At 36.0% G+C, this 14,378-nt stretch overlaps 1 protein-coding gene across 1 annotated transcript; it reads right to left on the reverse strand.

The window, feature by feature from the left end:
• Positions 1-3,012: 3,012 nt before the first annotated feature.
• On the reverse strand, positions 3,013-9,245 carry LOC132041153 (12-oxophytodienoate reductase 3). Its single transcript, XM_059431971.1, has 5 exons — positions 9,003-9,245; positions 7,790-7,930; positions 6,456-6,586; positions 4,949-5,131; positions 3,013-4,112 (listed from the first exon to the last, which is right to left on the reverse strand). Exons 1-5 carry the CDS (start codon positions 9,068-9,070, stop codon positions 3,454-3,456), a joined length of 1,182 nt encoding a protein of 393 aa, XP_059287954.1. The 5' UTR covers positions 9,071-9,245; the 3' UTR covers positions 3,013-3,453.
• Between the last annotated feature and the right edge of the window lie 5,133 nt (positions 9,246-14,378).

The raw sequence follows: 14,378 nt of genomic DNA on the forward strand, positions 1-14,378 counted from the left end.
ATATCAACTCTGAATCCATAAATCACAACCTTATCAGGCTTCTAAACCCAATTGTGCCAAGTTTCAGTTTAACGAATCCGCACCAGTATATCACAACAATATCACAACCATAATACAAAAAACCAAAGTAAATCCAACGCAATAATGTCTGAATTATGAATGCAATGCATACAAGATCGTACACATGTACTCCGACCGATGGAACATCACATCTCGGCAGCACAACCCATGGGGGACTCGCGAAGTCCATGTACCAGTCACTCCGCGCACAGCCCAGATGACTCATTCCCACCTATTCGCCTCGTATCAGTCATCCCACGCACAGCTCAGAGATGACGCGATATATAATGTGTTTCAATGAATCAGTATCCCCTTCTCACCTTCCATCCTCAGTACCATAGCAATGCAATATCAATGTATCATGGAAATGAGTATGATTACGATCCAATGTAATATCAACAACCAATTCAATCCCAAACAGTACCACACATGGCATACAAATAATATCAATAACTAGGCTACACAATAACCCACAACGGAATCACAATTCACATTTCAATACCAAATCAAGTAAAGTACCGCAATATCATAGTCATGATATATCACTAATCACTAATATCCGATGTTTCAATGTGGCGACGAGCCAATAAGTAAATCGAACAAAATAAGTCAACAACGCAATGGGGTGGCTAGCCCCCATATCATACAACAAGGCCTAACCTAAGACAATATCCAACCCAACTTCATATCCAAAAGTTTTCATGCATTCTCCTACAATATCATCTAAACATACGCTTCGCTAATTGAAGTCCCACCATAAAGTAATCATAAATCTACAACTATATTAGTAATACATAACAACCACTATTTCTTATACATTATCAATCTAAAGTATCCATCCCAATCTCCGAAATCCTATACATGCATTCTCCGTGTCATCTAACACGCATATATGAAAGTCTAACCGGAGTCTACCAAGAGTGGGAAGCCGTAACCTACCTCAAGGCCGAACATGTGCGCAACCATCCACTTGGACTCCATCTTCCATCTTGTAGGGAATTTGTAGATCCGAGAGGTCTAGAAACGATGGATAATTTCAAGTAAGCAACAATTTAGGAATTGGGGTCATAGGGGTAAAATCGTCATTTCTCATTTGACACTATCTAACCTTTTTTTTATAGGAAACAAGGTTTACCTAAGTCAAGGTTACCTCACTAATTCACATTCCTCATTATTAAAACCTAACAAGTTAACCCATTTGGAAAATAGAAGGATTTAGGCTTAGAACTTGCAATTAAATAGGTTTTGAAATAAAAATCCATCTTTGAGTTCCAATTACTCTAGGTCAAGACTACTTCTTTTATCTCAATTAGCCTTTTAGAGAGAATGAGAAGGAATCTCCATTTAATGACTTGCCATAACCATAAATCATGTAAGAAGGGAGGAAGAATTAATGAGAGATGAAATGGAGAATTAAAGGGTGTTACCTTCCCAAGCATTCAAGTCTCTAGGGCTGAAAATTCTCCCTGTGGCGGCTGCAACTTTGGGGAAATGAAATATTAGGTCAAGTCTATAAATGGGGCTTTAAATAGGTCAACCACTGACCGTCTAACGGTTCAGCGGTAAGGCTACCGCTATAGTGGCATAGAGACCGCGGAAGCGGTCTACTGAAATTCTTCCCGCCTTCGCTTTAGCGGGGAATGGGTCGCTGAGGTGTGACTGCTATGGCGGTCATCCTAGCGCTGGAGCGGTCTAACTGGGTCCGAGGGCTGAAATTCGATATTTTAATTCCTACTCCCACGACGGGTCCAGTTTGGCTAGATGTTCACCAGGGGTACGTAACGAACCGAACAAGTCCAGGATATCATAGTTACGAATCTTTCGGAATTATGGTAATGACTAAACGGGTCGTTACAATTATAGACAGAATGAAAATAAATATTATAGAATATTCCTAGACTAAAAGGAAAGTAAATATTCTAATTCTATCATTAATGTAAATCATAAGATAGAAAGAACGTAGATTTTAACACAACTAATTCTTTTAAGTTACCGAGTTTTAAATTAATAATTTATACATATTCCGCAAGTTTCTTAAGACATAAACAGAATTTAAACTAAAGTTAGTAATTCTGCCGAACTAGTAACCTGCACTCTAGCTCCGCTCTTGATTAGTTTGATCATGACGAGTAAATTTGCCTAGTTCTTCCATCATTATATATGCTAATTTTGACAAGTCGAGGGCAGGACTAGTTGGATGCAAGAGGATTCAACTGAATCTCTTTCTCAAAAAACTATGATGTGCAAATAAGGCAAAAAAGAGTTTTTTTTTGCATATATATAAGCCTTTTGAATTCTTGAGACGATTCTAGTGTAATGCCAAGGGTAGTTCAAAATTTACTTTAATTCACATATTCAAATTCAAGGTGCACTCTTGCATGTTTTTAATTCCGCATCAGTTTCCTCAGTTGCAATACAATTTTACGCGGATCCTTTATTTGCCGAATTTGTGACATGAGTATGAGTTTAACTTCTATACATTGACAGTCTTAATATATCATCAGATTAAATTGATTTTGTAACTTGTAATTGTTCATTATAAGTCTGATCTTAAATTGGAAAATCGAACAAATAACCAGCTATAATCAATTAAACTACACTGATGGTGTTAAAATTCTAAATATTGTCGGTTTACCGAAGTAAAAATCCTTATTGTTGTGGCAACTTCTGTGTATTATTGTCCCTTAAGCTGATATTGCTGTTAGTTTTTTATCACTCCTATTTTATTTTATTTTGTATTTAGACGTTTGAGATATTATATTCGTAAAAAGTATAATTGATGTTGATACTATTGACTTGTCACTTGACTAAAATTAGTGTACAAGTTCAAAGTCGGATTTCCTCCTTTAATGCAAGATAAATTTGCCAAAGGTTGATAAATTTATTAAGACAAAAATATGGAGCGCTGTATAAGCAAATGAATTAAAAGATGTAAAGAAGAAAAGGAAAAACAAGAAAGAAAAAGTCTTATTCTTTCATGCCGCAAAATACATGGAATATTTCTTTGAAGGCTAAAACAGAATACAATACTCCAATGCTTATAAGAATACTAACTTTAGAGCTTATCTAGCTGATCACACCGTCTCTTTTAATTGTACAAATTTCTCCTTAAAATCAGCTTCTTCACAACCTCAAATAGATGCATATACAACTAACAATACCTTCTTTACTAATAAGTTAAAAAGGGTGCACAAAGCATCCCGTGTTAGCAGGATCCGGGAAAGGGCCACACCCCGAGGGGTGTGATATAGATAGCCTACCCTAATGCAAGCATTAGTGGCTGCTTCTACGACTCGAACCCATACCTATAGGTCACACGGAGACAACTTTCTTTAATAATAAATTCCCAACAAAATCAGGCTTCACAGTTCATAAAAAATCCAACTGTTTTTCTCACAGACGAGACAACGGTACATTGCTTCCATTTCCTTGAAGGAAAGGGTAATCTGTGTATCCCACAATCGGATCTTGAGTATAGAATGTCTTCCTATTATACTTATTTAGAGGTGCATTAAGCTTCAATCTGGTTACCAAATCAGGATTAGAGATGAAAAGACGACCATATGACACGAGATCAGCATCACCCTGTGCCACAGCCTCAATTCCTAGCTCCCTAGTGTATCCGCCACTGCAAATGAACGTCCCCTGATATGCGTTTCTCAAAGTCCTCATTAAATGTGCCTCCTCCTCTTCACTGCCAGGTCTGCCTGCTTCGGTTTGCCCATAGGCAACATATCTTGGCTGTGTCACATGAAGATAGGCAAGTTTGGAACCAAATTGGAGCTGGATTTTGTTTAGTCTTTCAACAACTGCTAAGCCTAAACTGAGTGGATTAGAGTCCATGGCGTCGAGATGATCTATTGCTGGTGAAACCCTCACGCCTACGCGATCAGCACCTATTGCTGTGACGATTGCTTGAACCACCTGTGTAATGAATTTGCACCGGTTCGTTAGTGATCCACCATACTCATCTGTGCGGTCATTTATCCCGTCTTTCAAGAATTGGTCAATCAAGTAACCATGAGCTCCATGGATTTCAATACCATCAAAACCTGTAAATATTTGGATTATCAGGTGGTTAGATAAATGCAACAAGATAGACAACAACAAAAAAGTAGCAATAGATGATATCTACCAGGATGAAACTGTATTCTGTGCTGATGCCAGAGTCAAAATCTATTTTTCCACAAAAGTGTGCTGATGACTTTTTTTCAATGTTCAATATATAACAGTTACCTTTCAAAAAATTGTTTTTGCTCATTACATCAGACTTGATTAAACCCAACGTCCATATGTTCCCACCATGCTATGCATTGACCAGCTTAGCAAACAAATCATTTCATGGATTAATCACTAAGTCATGTTTGGATAACAATGTCACTAGCAGGAGTGTGGTGGTCCAATCTTAGAACCATCTCTGATTTTAATTGTTTGAAGCTTTTACTTTACAGGATGGATGAATCAATCAGTTCTTGTTTTGGTTTTTGGGCAGAAAACTTTATTATCTTGCCCTGTTCTTACTTCAAAAGAAAAAACAAGCTATACTAGTACTCCCTCTGTTTCAATTTATTTGTCTTACTTTCTTTTTTAGTCCGTTCAAAAAGAATGCCTCTTTTCTAATTTGGCAACTCTTTAGTTTCAACATCTCACGTGGCATGTTTAAGATCACAAGATTAAAGCGCATTTTGGTAAATTATACATATCTTTAGTTTAAGACCACATGATTCAAAAGTCTTTTTTACTTTCTTAAACGACGTGCCCAATCAAATTAAGACAAACAAATTGAAACTGAAGGAGTATGAAACATTATGACCATAGTAAGGAACATATCTTGAATCACTTATAACTTAACAGAGAATAGGATCAAACTGAGATATCCAGAACTAACCTGCTTCAATAGCATTCAAGGCTGCCTTGCGATAATCGTCAACTACTTGTGAGATCTCATAAGTTTCAAGAGATCTTGGTTTTGGATAAATCCCATAAGTTCCATCTGGCATCAGTATTCTCCACCTCTTTGATATTGGCTTCTCAGTGGATGATATTGGTGCAGCTCCACCAGGTTGATACACTAATGAGTTGATAAATATGAGCTTTGTTAGATAACTCATCTGAAACTATTAACTTCTATGTTTGAACTGTTAAGAGAAATGGAGATAAAGAGAGGAATGGACATGCAGTATTGATAGAAAAAAAGAACTTGTTGATAGACAAGCAAAATGAAATGAGGGAAGAAACATGTGCTCCAATCAACAGGTTTTTCAAGCACTAATAAATCATGCATCTGAGACAATATTTTTCTTTATAATGGCAGTCTCAGAATTAAGTTGCGCACATCTCGACTATTTCACAGAGTACCTTTTTACTTCCCACCAATCTTTATAACGGTGAAATCCACAACTTGTTTATTTCACCATGTACCTTCTATCTCCCACCAATGCGTCTAGATAATATTTTTCTTTATAACCGTGGTTTTTGGATAAACTTACACACACCTCGACTATTTAGCTGAATATCTTCTACCTCCCACCAATGCATCTAGACAATTATTTTCTTTATAAGGTTGGGTCTGTAATAGCTTGCGCACATCTCGACTATTTCACCGAGTAACTTCGACCTCCCATCAATGCATCTAGAATTCTAGACAATTATTTTCTTTATAACAGTGGTGTCTGGATTAGCATGTGTACCTCGACTATTTCACTGAATACCTCTTACCTACCACCACCGCTCACTGAGTACCTTCTTACCTCCCACTGTCGCATCTATACAATATTTTTTTATGGTGCCTGAACTAGCTTGCGCACACCTCGACTATTTTATCGAATACCTTCACCGACCACCAATGCATTTAGACGGTATTTTTCTTTATAATTGTGGTATCTCAACTAACTTGTGCACACCTCAAATATTTTATCGAGTACTTTCTACCTACCAATGCATCTAGACAATATCATATTTATTACGGTGATGTATGGACAAACTTGCACACGCCTCGACTATTTCACAGAATACTTTCTACTTCACACAAATATACAATCTATTATACTTCACACAAGTATTCATACATCTACACAATCTATTATTCACCCAAACACCATGGCAAAAATCCGAATATATAGGGTAAATTTTACGTATTTATGTGCATATATTAACTTTCGAACACCGTCGGCAAAAAATTACAGTTTATATTTAGCTTTCTTTTTTTTTCCGAACACCCTGGATGAAAATCCTGGATCCGCCCCTGCTTCTACCTCCCACTAGTACAAGTACCAAATTAGTTGCAATACATCTAGAAATATTCACGATCCTAATTTAATGTAAATGTAACAACTTTGACATAATATAAATGATGCCGACAAGACAATTTCTCTCATAGGGTCAAAATGTATCACCTTCATGAGATGCACGACCAACATGCCATAGCTGACAAAATATGACAGAACCCTTTGCATGCACTACATCAACTATTTTCTTCCATGCCTCTACTTGCTCATTTGTGAAAATCCCCGGCACATGCGGAAACCTGAAACCCAACCACATGATATATCAGGAAAAAATTTCTGAAGAAACAAATTTGATAATGACCCTTTAGACGGTAAATACGTATCCGCATTAGGTGTACACACCTAACTAAATTATTAACCTTAAAAGTCAACTAATCAAAGTGAAAATATATATCACTTAACATGGTTAAGTGTTAAAGGGTAAGTTTTTACCCTTTAAACTATGTGTTGATCTCACTAATAAAATATTCATGAGCATTCAATGGAAACAAAATGATAATGTATGGAAAGGCCCATAACTTTGTTACAAAAATTAAATGCTTCAAATAACCAATGAATGATTCTTTTTGGTACTCTTTGAAGTTGCAAAAGTAAATTTAACCCTCAAATACTCCCTTTTATCATTACTATATATTTGAAAAGCAACATTTTCTTCTTCTACTATAAATTCTTAAAATATTTTAAACTAAAAAATGTAACCCTGAAGAGTATGGCTTTTTATGCAATCTCAAAATTACTTCCTCTGTGCCACTTTACCCATCCTACTTCCATTTCTATTCTAAAAAAAATGCGTACTTTCTTGATTAAAACTATATTAACTCTCAACTTCTCATTTTATCCTTATGACATGATTTATAGTCATACAAGTATCTTCTTTTTCTGAAAAAGTCATACAAATATCTATAATGTGTATTACATCATAAATTTCAAGAATATTTGCCTCTTTATGACAAAGAGTAGGGAAAACAACTACTCCCTCCATTCACTTTTACGTGTCCATGGACTTTACACACTTCTTAAAAAATAATAAATGAAGTGCATATTTTACCATGATACCCGTATAATTGCATTGGATTTGAAAAAAAAAAATTGGAATGAGTAATTAATGCTGAGGACAAAACAAAAAGAAATATTTATTTTCTCTTAATATTCGAAAATGAATAAGTAAAAGTGAAAATCTATTTATAAAATAGTGAACAAGTAAAAGTCTAAAGGGAGTAAAAGAATAACTAGTGGACACTACCGGACCCACAAAATTCCACTAATAAAGTAAGTAATAATTGTAAAAGAAGAAAAAGAAAATAGTAAGTGACAAATCTACTCGTGTCACTCGTGCTAACAGGACATTCCTAACAGTGCAATGAGGGGCCACGAGCAACAATAATTGAATATTTTGTTTACCAAAAAAGCCCCTAAAATTTAAACAAATATACGAAACATACCCAGCAGAACTAGGAGAAATCATAGTGCCTTCAGTTATGAGAAATCCACCATCTGTTGCTCTCTGCCCGTAATAGTCAGCCAGTGCCACTTGTGGAATACTGTTCAGTGCTCTACACCTTGTCATCGGAGCCAATACAACCCTGCCACGTGTCAAAAAAAAAAAGCCAAAGACGGATTCAGAATTTTAACTTTAAGAGTTCTGAATTTCAAAACAGCAACAACCTCAAGTATTATGTCCTCCGTCCATTTTTACTAGTTTTGTATTTAACTTGACATATCCTAAGAAGCCATAATAGAATGATAATTTTACTATATCACCCTAATTATGGAGTACTAAGTAATCTAATGATTGAAATCAATTACACATACTTTAAAAGTTATACAACCACTAATAATTCCTTGAGATTTCCAATAATAAGGGTGAAATATGTATGAGACGGTAAATTATGTCTTTACCCCAGACCCCACCTGTTGGATTTCCTTAGGGTATGTTGTTGTTTTTTGGTAAATTATGTCTTTATTTTCCAAACTAGACCAGTAAAAATGGACGATTATTTAATATACAAGATAAGTAAAAATGGACGGAAGGAGTAATAATTGGGTCTTACATTTAATGAATTTCGAGACACAAATACACTATTTGAGCAAAAATTACTATGTTGCCGAACTGGTATCCGAGCTTCTAGCTCCGCCCCTAGTAAATATGATCCCCTCTCAAGGATAAAATCGTCACTAAGAATTCATCTTCCAGATTTTTTAATCATTCTCACTTCCCGAATAAACGAAATCAAATTTACCTCTATATATATATGAATCATATGTTGATATAAATCTCAAAACACTAAAAGAATTTTAGCATGGTCAAGTTCCATTATAAGAGCTTAAAATTTACTGATTTTGCTAAGCTTTTTGGACCCAGAATTAAAAAGGGTGTATATATGTATTTGGATCATGTTAACAAATTTCAAAATCTAAAAGGGTATTTCTGTATATGGGAATTGAAAATTATAACATTTCTTATCTGAACTTTTTGGATCAAGAATCTAAAAGGGTATTTCTGTATATGGAAATTGAAAATTACAACATATCTTTTCTGTTTTTTTTTTTTTTTTTTTTAATCAGATACCCTTTTTGATTCTCGTTAAGAAAAAGCTCAGAAAAATGTTACAAAATTTTTAGCTATGGTAAAAAAAAAAAAAAAAAAAAACTGACCTGTGGGAAAGATTAAACTTTCCCATCTTGTATGGAGAAAAAAGGGAATTGCTTCCATCTTTAGCCATTAATTTTGGAGGATCTATGTAGAACTAAGAAAAAGAGAAGAGTGATTTTTTTTTTTCTTCAAGAATTTATCTTTTAGGAGAATGGGTTACAAAATAATGGTGAAATGGTATGCTTTTAATGGTGTGAGAATGGTACAGTGTGGGGGTCGTTTTCATGGAAGTGGAATTGAAAATTCAAGAAATAATGTGGCACGATGTACATATGGGAAATAATATTATTTGAACGTTGAAAATATTGTTGTTGACTATGGTCTGTGAGTGGATTTTGAGGATCTGGTTGGTTGGTCAATAATTCACTCTGCACGAACCAGGAAGGAGGTTGGATTGTTGGATGTATACGCATATAAACGTTTATTTTAATGACGGTTGTTTGCACATAATTACTCAAAGGGTAACTTACCTAAACAACGATACTTCGTAGGCTTCTAAACAATCGTAATTATTATTTTTTTAATTATAATTTGTAGCTATGGTTTATCTGTTTCACGTGTATTCGGGTATATTTAAATATACAGTTTTAAAATACAGTCAATCAAATACATATGCATATAGATCAGTCAAAACAACACATATAATCAAATGCTTTACTTTGCCAAAATACAGTTAACCAAATACATGTGTATATAGATCAATCAAACAACACATACAGTCAAATACATCTAGTTTGCCCAAAAATCTACTTCGAAATACGTAAATACACAGGCGAAAATACAAAAAATATACTATATTTACATTAAAAATGCAAAATACACCCAAATCGGGCCTCAAAATCGTCTGAAAAAATGAATACAATACATCACACACGCCGCCAATGATCTGAGAAATACAAATACAGATCTAGAGAGAGTTCCGCGGAGGAACTCCAGCGGCCAGATCTAGAGGGGAGATCAAACCATATCAACCCAGATCTGATTTTCACATCAGATCCAACTCTGGAAGCTGGATTCCAACATTATTATTGAAGAACCGACAATTGATGCTCTTAATCGATCGCCATGGACTCCTCTCGGCCATGGATTCCTATAACTCAATTTCGCTAGAGAAACTTGAGCTCCTTATTGAAAAAATGGACTCAAAAGTCACCAATTCGGCCGTAGAATGTACTTTTCCGGAGCCGGTGAGAGAGTAATTTACTCTCATTATTCTCAATCTCCCACCAAATTAGTAGCGACCGTGTATTTGGATAACAAAGAGATGGACTAGAACCCAATGGGTCATTTACTAGAGATGAATTTGCTGAAAATACATATTATAGCTAATGTACGTAATCAAATACACAATATAGCTACGATGGGTACTTAATTCAAAATATAGCTATCGTAGGTGAATACTTCTTAGTCCTCATTTGTTTTCATTAAGATTAAGACGTCTCAATCTGGATGCACATTCGAATGATTAAGATGTTGTCTCTAGATCTGAGCACTAAATGATTGAGATTGTTTGTGTTCCAACATCTGAATGTGCATAATGTATTTATTTAAACATAATAAATATACAATTCAAATACAAGTAACTAAATATTACTCCCTCCATCCCAATTTATGTGGCACCATTTGACTTGGCACTGAGTTTAAGAAAGAAAGGAAGACTTTTGAAATATGTGGTCCACAAAACCCCTCTTCTAAGCCTTCATTAGGTATTCCCAGAGTAAAACACTTGGTGACTAGGGAAAAGTATCCCTCCAAACATCCTTCGCGTTATCTTCCTTAAAGATTTCTCTATCATGGCTTAAAACAAAGAGGGGATGGTGGATATTCCATGAACGTTCGTGACAGCTGCTTGGCAACAAGGTAGGTTATGGTTTACTTGAGTTAGACTTTGATTAGTAAATCGTATATATCTTATAATTGATTAGAGAAAGCATGATTAGGTCTTTGGACACAGAGTTCGGTTGGATATTATTTAGGTTAAGATGAATGCTGATTTCTGTAAACAACGTGCCATTAAGTGAATAAAAGAACCAAGATGCGTAGTTGACAGGCCAAGAAGGGAAGCAAAGTAGTGAATATAGTTTGTTATTGATCTAGTTAGCGTGGTGGGTATGTGCGGTTCAAGGTTACCATAATAAGTCTTGTTGTACCATGGGTAGGGCGACATTGCTAACACCGTAGCGCCCTCACTAGGCATTCATGTTATCGTTATTCTATGTACCGAGCATGCGGGAATCATCAGTATTTACGTCCTTGTTGATTCAGAGTGATTTCTTATTCATGTTATTGATGAGTCGAGTCTGAGTCTTGGTATGGTTGTTGTGTGATGACTTGTATTCTTATTGTATGTATCTTCGTGGAGTATTCACTTTGGTAGGAGGTTGATTTCTTAAGTCTTGTTATCACTCGTGACATGGTGACTTATATTTTTTAGATTAATACATTGATTGCTCATGATCCTTATTGATTGTTGGAACAGAAATACATTGAGATGAGAAAGAACCTACAAATATGAAAAGGCACATTTGACAGGGGGTGAGGATATGACCTATTTATGGGCTCATGATCCGAGGTCAGTTCCGGAGCAAGTGGTACAAGGGCACCATGGGTCCCCTGCAGGTATGGGTCCCCTGCAGGTCATGGCTATTTGGGCAAACATTAGCATTTAGCATATGTGTACAGATATATGATACTAACATTGATTGCATTGTACTTATGTGTTCATATTTTATGACGGTAGCAGAGCTGATTTTGGTTGGATGACATATAGTCATGGTTCATTCTGGTAAGTTACAACTGATTTTCTCTTGATTATGGAGTTGAGGTGTTTACTAGTAATCTCATAATCCTTTGATAAATAAAGGAAGGTAAGTTGAGTTTACCCCATTAGCAGGGCTAAGTGTTTGAGAGTATGTTGATTTGCTATCATTAACTCATTGCTTTACTTGTTGTTACTTGATACTTGATAAATGGTTTGAGTCTGGTGTCCATTGCAGGTTGGGCGTTGATTGAGTCTAGTCGTTAAACTACGAGTATGTTAAAGTAAGGAGGAAAAAGATAAGAATTAGTGGTCCCACCGAGTGTCGGTCGAAAGGGAGGTTCAGGTCTGTCCTTTATAATTTACGGGGATTTATTTGGTCCAGGAGTCTGCCTCGAATGTAATTGTTATTGCTGTTGGTCTTTACTTCCTAGTGTTGTATTGAGATAGTAATGGGATACGAGCACGTTTATGTCAGAACTATTTAAGCACGGGTAGAATTTAAAAAGACGTTACAATTGTACCCATCTATTTATTATGTTTGATTTTATATCGTGTTAAGTGAACTAATCTTAGTCGGCCTATGATGCTTACCAGTACGCGTGGTGTACTGATACTACTCTTGCTACATCCTTTGGGGTGTAGATGTATTTCAGGTTATTGCTTGAAGGTTTCATTAGTTGAAGTGGCGGATATATTCCTACTGCTTCTGTACATCTTATTCCGAAAGCGGAAGCCGTATCTTTTAATTGTATTATCTCTCTGTAATTTAGAAGCTCTTGTACCTGTCTAGACTAGATTCTTGGGAAAGTTGAATTGTTTTAAATAAGTAAAGAATGTCTTCGTAATGATCATTCTATTTACTATCGTTGGTTACATTTGCTTTCGAAACAACTTTACAAAGGGGTTGGTTAGTAAGGGTTCGCTTATCAGGTAGCAATACGGTATGTGCCCGCACGATCCGTAATTTGGGTCGTGACAATTTAATTGTCTACTTTGTAATCCTGAGACAGTATTGATATTTTGAGATTTGTACTTTCTATCAGACTTGTATCTATGTAATAATGGCTCTTGTACGAGTCCAGACCAGATTTTGGGGTTATTATTACTTCTGCACTTATCATTTATATAATTTGAATCTGTTAGCTAAATCATTATTTATTTTCGCATAATTTTTATAAATAACTAAAATGATTTGGAAGTGGTTCACTTACCTGGGGGAACAGTATAGGTGCCATCACGATTTACGAATTGGGTGGTGACAAGTTGGTATAAGAGCCATAGGTTACCGGTCATACAAGTACAAGAGCATGTCTAGTAGAGTCTTGTGGATTAGTACGACGAGCTCCGTACTTATCTGCGAGAGGCTATAGGACATTAGGAAACTTCTAATTCTTTCTTTCTTTCGTGCTACTTCATTAAAATTGATATTTAGTAGATTCCAATTGGTATATGAATTTCCTTGTCTTATTCTCCCACGAATGGTGGAAACTCATTCATAAACTCTTATGCGAGTAGTTTTGTTATGACATGGCTTGATATGGTACTAGATGTGTCTTCCTTATTCGGACGTGTGACTAAGTTCAGTATCCAACTATGACTTGAGGTTTCAGCTGTATGGGATGGTGGTTAAGACTCGTTCATTGTGGAGGTTTTCTTGAGAAATAAGAGAGATGGTACAAAGGGTCACATGATCTCCATTTTTCAATATGAGGGTTTCTCGGAAGTCGCAGCAGAGAATTTATGACTCAACAAGAATGATTTGTTAGAGATATTATTGGTTTTGGGAATAAGTTTCAATTTCGTCAGGGTAGCATGAGTGTACGTGGCACGAGTGTAAGTTCGGTAAGGATCATCGGATTTGGCAAAAGTATAGCGACCGCGTGTAATAAAAAAGAGAAGTTGAGAATAAGGACATGAAGGGTGACTCTTTTGGGGAACGCGTAGCAAAGTAAGATTTCGTAGGGTATTTGGGTATGAGTACTTTCGTGTTAATGGGACGAAGGCGTAAGAAAGAGGATTTGGATAGATTAATCTTCACTAATAGGAAAGGAACAATTGGTATCTGACATGCTCGTCAGGTTAAGGTAGCAAGTTGTACGAGAGTGCATTTCATATTCGGTCGTGAGAAGTTAAGTTGGGCTTCGACGTATGGTAATGGTTTGTGAGTCCTTTCAGGAAGGTGGTTATTAGTGTTAGATTGGAAATCAATATTACTTGTGACGAGTAGAGACTTAAGATGTTGGGCAGCTGTATTTCTGGTCCTTCAGTAAAAGGTATGTTCGTCGGGTTTTCATGTTTAGAAGAAGGATAAGGATATCGTGAATCGAGAGCTAGTTGATTTGAGGATTATGTTGCGGTCATGCATGGTAGAATAGACATAAGGGTTCAGTTTTGAGTTGGTATGTTTGGTTATGCCGTGGGCCAATGGGAGCCGGTGGTTGACTAATAAGAACGACTCTAGTTTTGGTCAAGTGCGAAGTTTTTAGTACTCAAGGAACTATCGAGTGTTGTATATAATATTGGATTAGGGTTGAGAGCCTTGTACCTATTGTGTAAGTTCGACTAGTTCTTACTACTACTGGTGCTACTACTCGATTGAGTTGATCGAATGAAAGGG

This window comes from Lycium ferocissimum, chromosome 12 (assembly GCF_029784015.1).
Source record: "Lycium ferocissimum isolate CSIRO_LF1 chromosome 12, AGI_CSIRO_Lferr_CH_V1, whole genome shotgun sequence".
In the NCBI taxonomy this organism is placed as follows: Eukaryota; Viridiplantae; Streptophyta; class Magnoliopsida; order Solanales; family Solanaceae; genus Lycium; species Lycium ferocissimum.

Bases quoted from the DNA above. Each gene is read 5' to 3' on its own strand.
- LOC132041153 (XM_059431971.1), bottom strand. From the start codon at position 9,070: ATGGCTAAAGATGGAAGCAATTCCCTTTTTTCTCCATACAAGATGGGA. The intron at 7,931-9,002 runs GTCAGTTTTTTT...GACACGTGGCAG, and splicing joins AAGTTTAATCTTTCCCACAG to GGTTGTATTGGCTCCGATGA. The intron at 5,132-6,455 runs GTGATACATTTT...TCAACTCATTAG, and splicing joins TGGTCGTGCATCTCATGAAG to TGTATCAACCTGGTGGAGCT.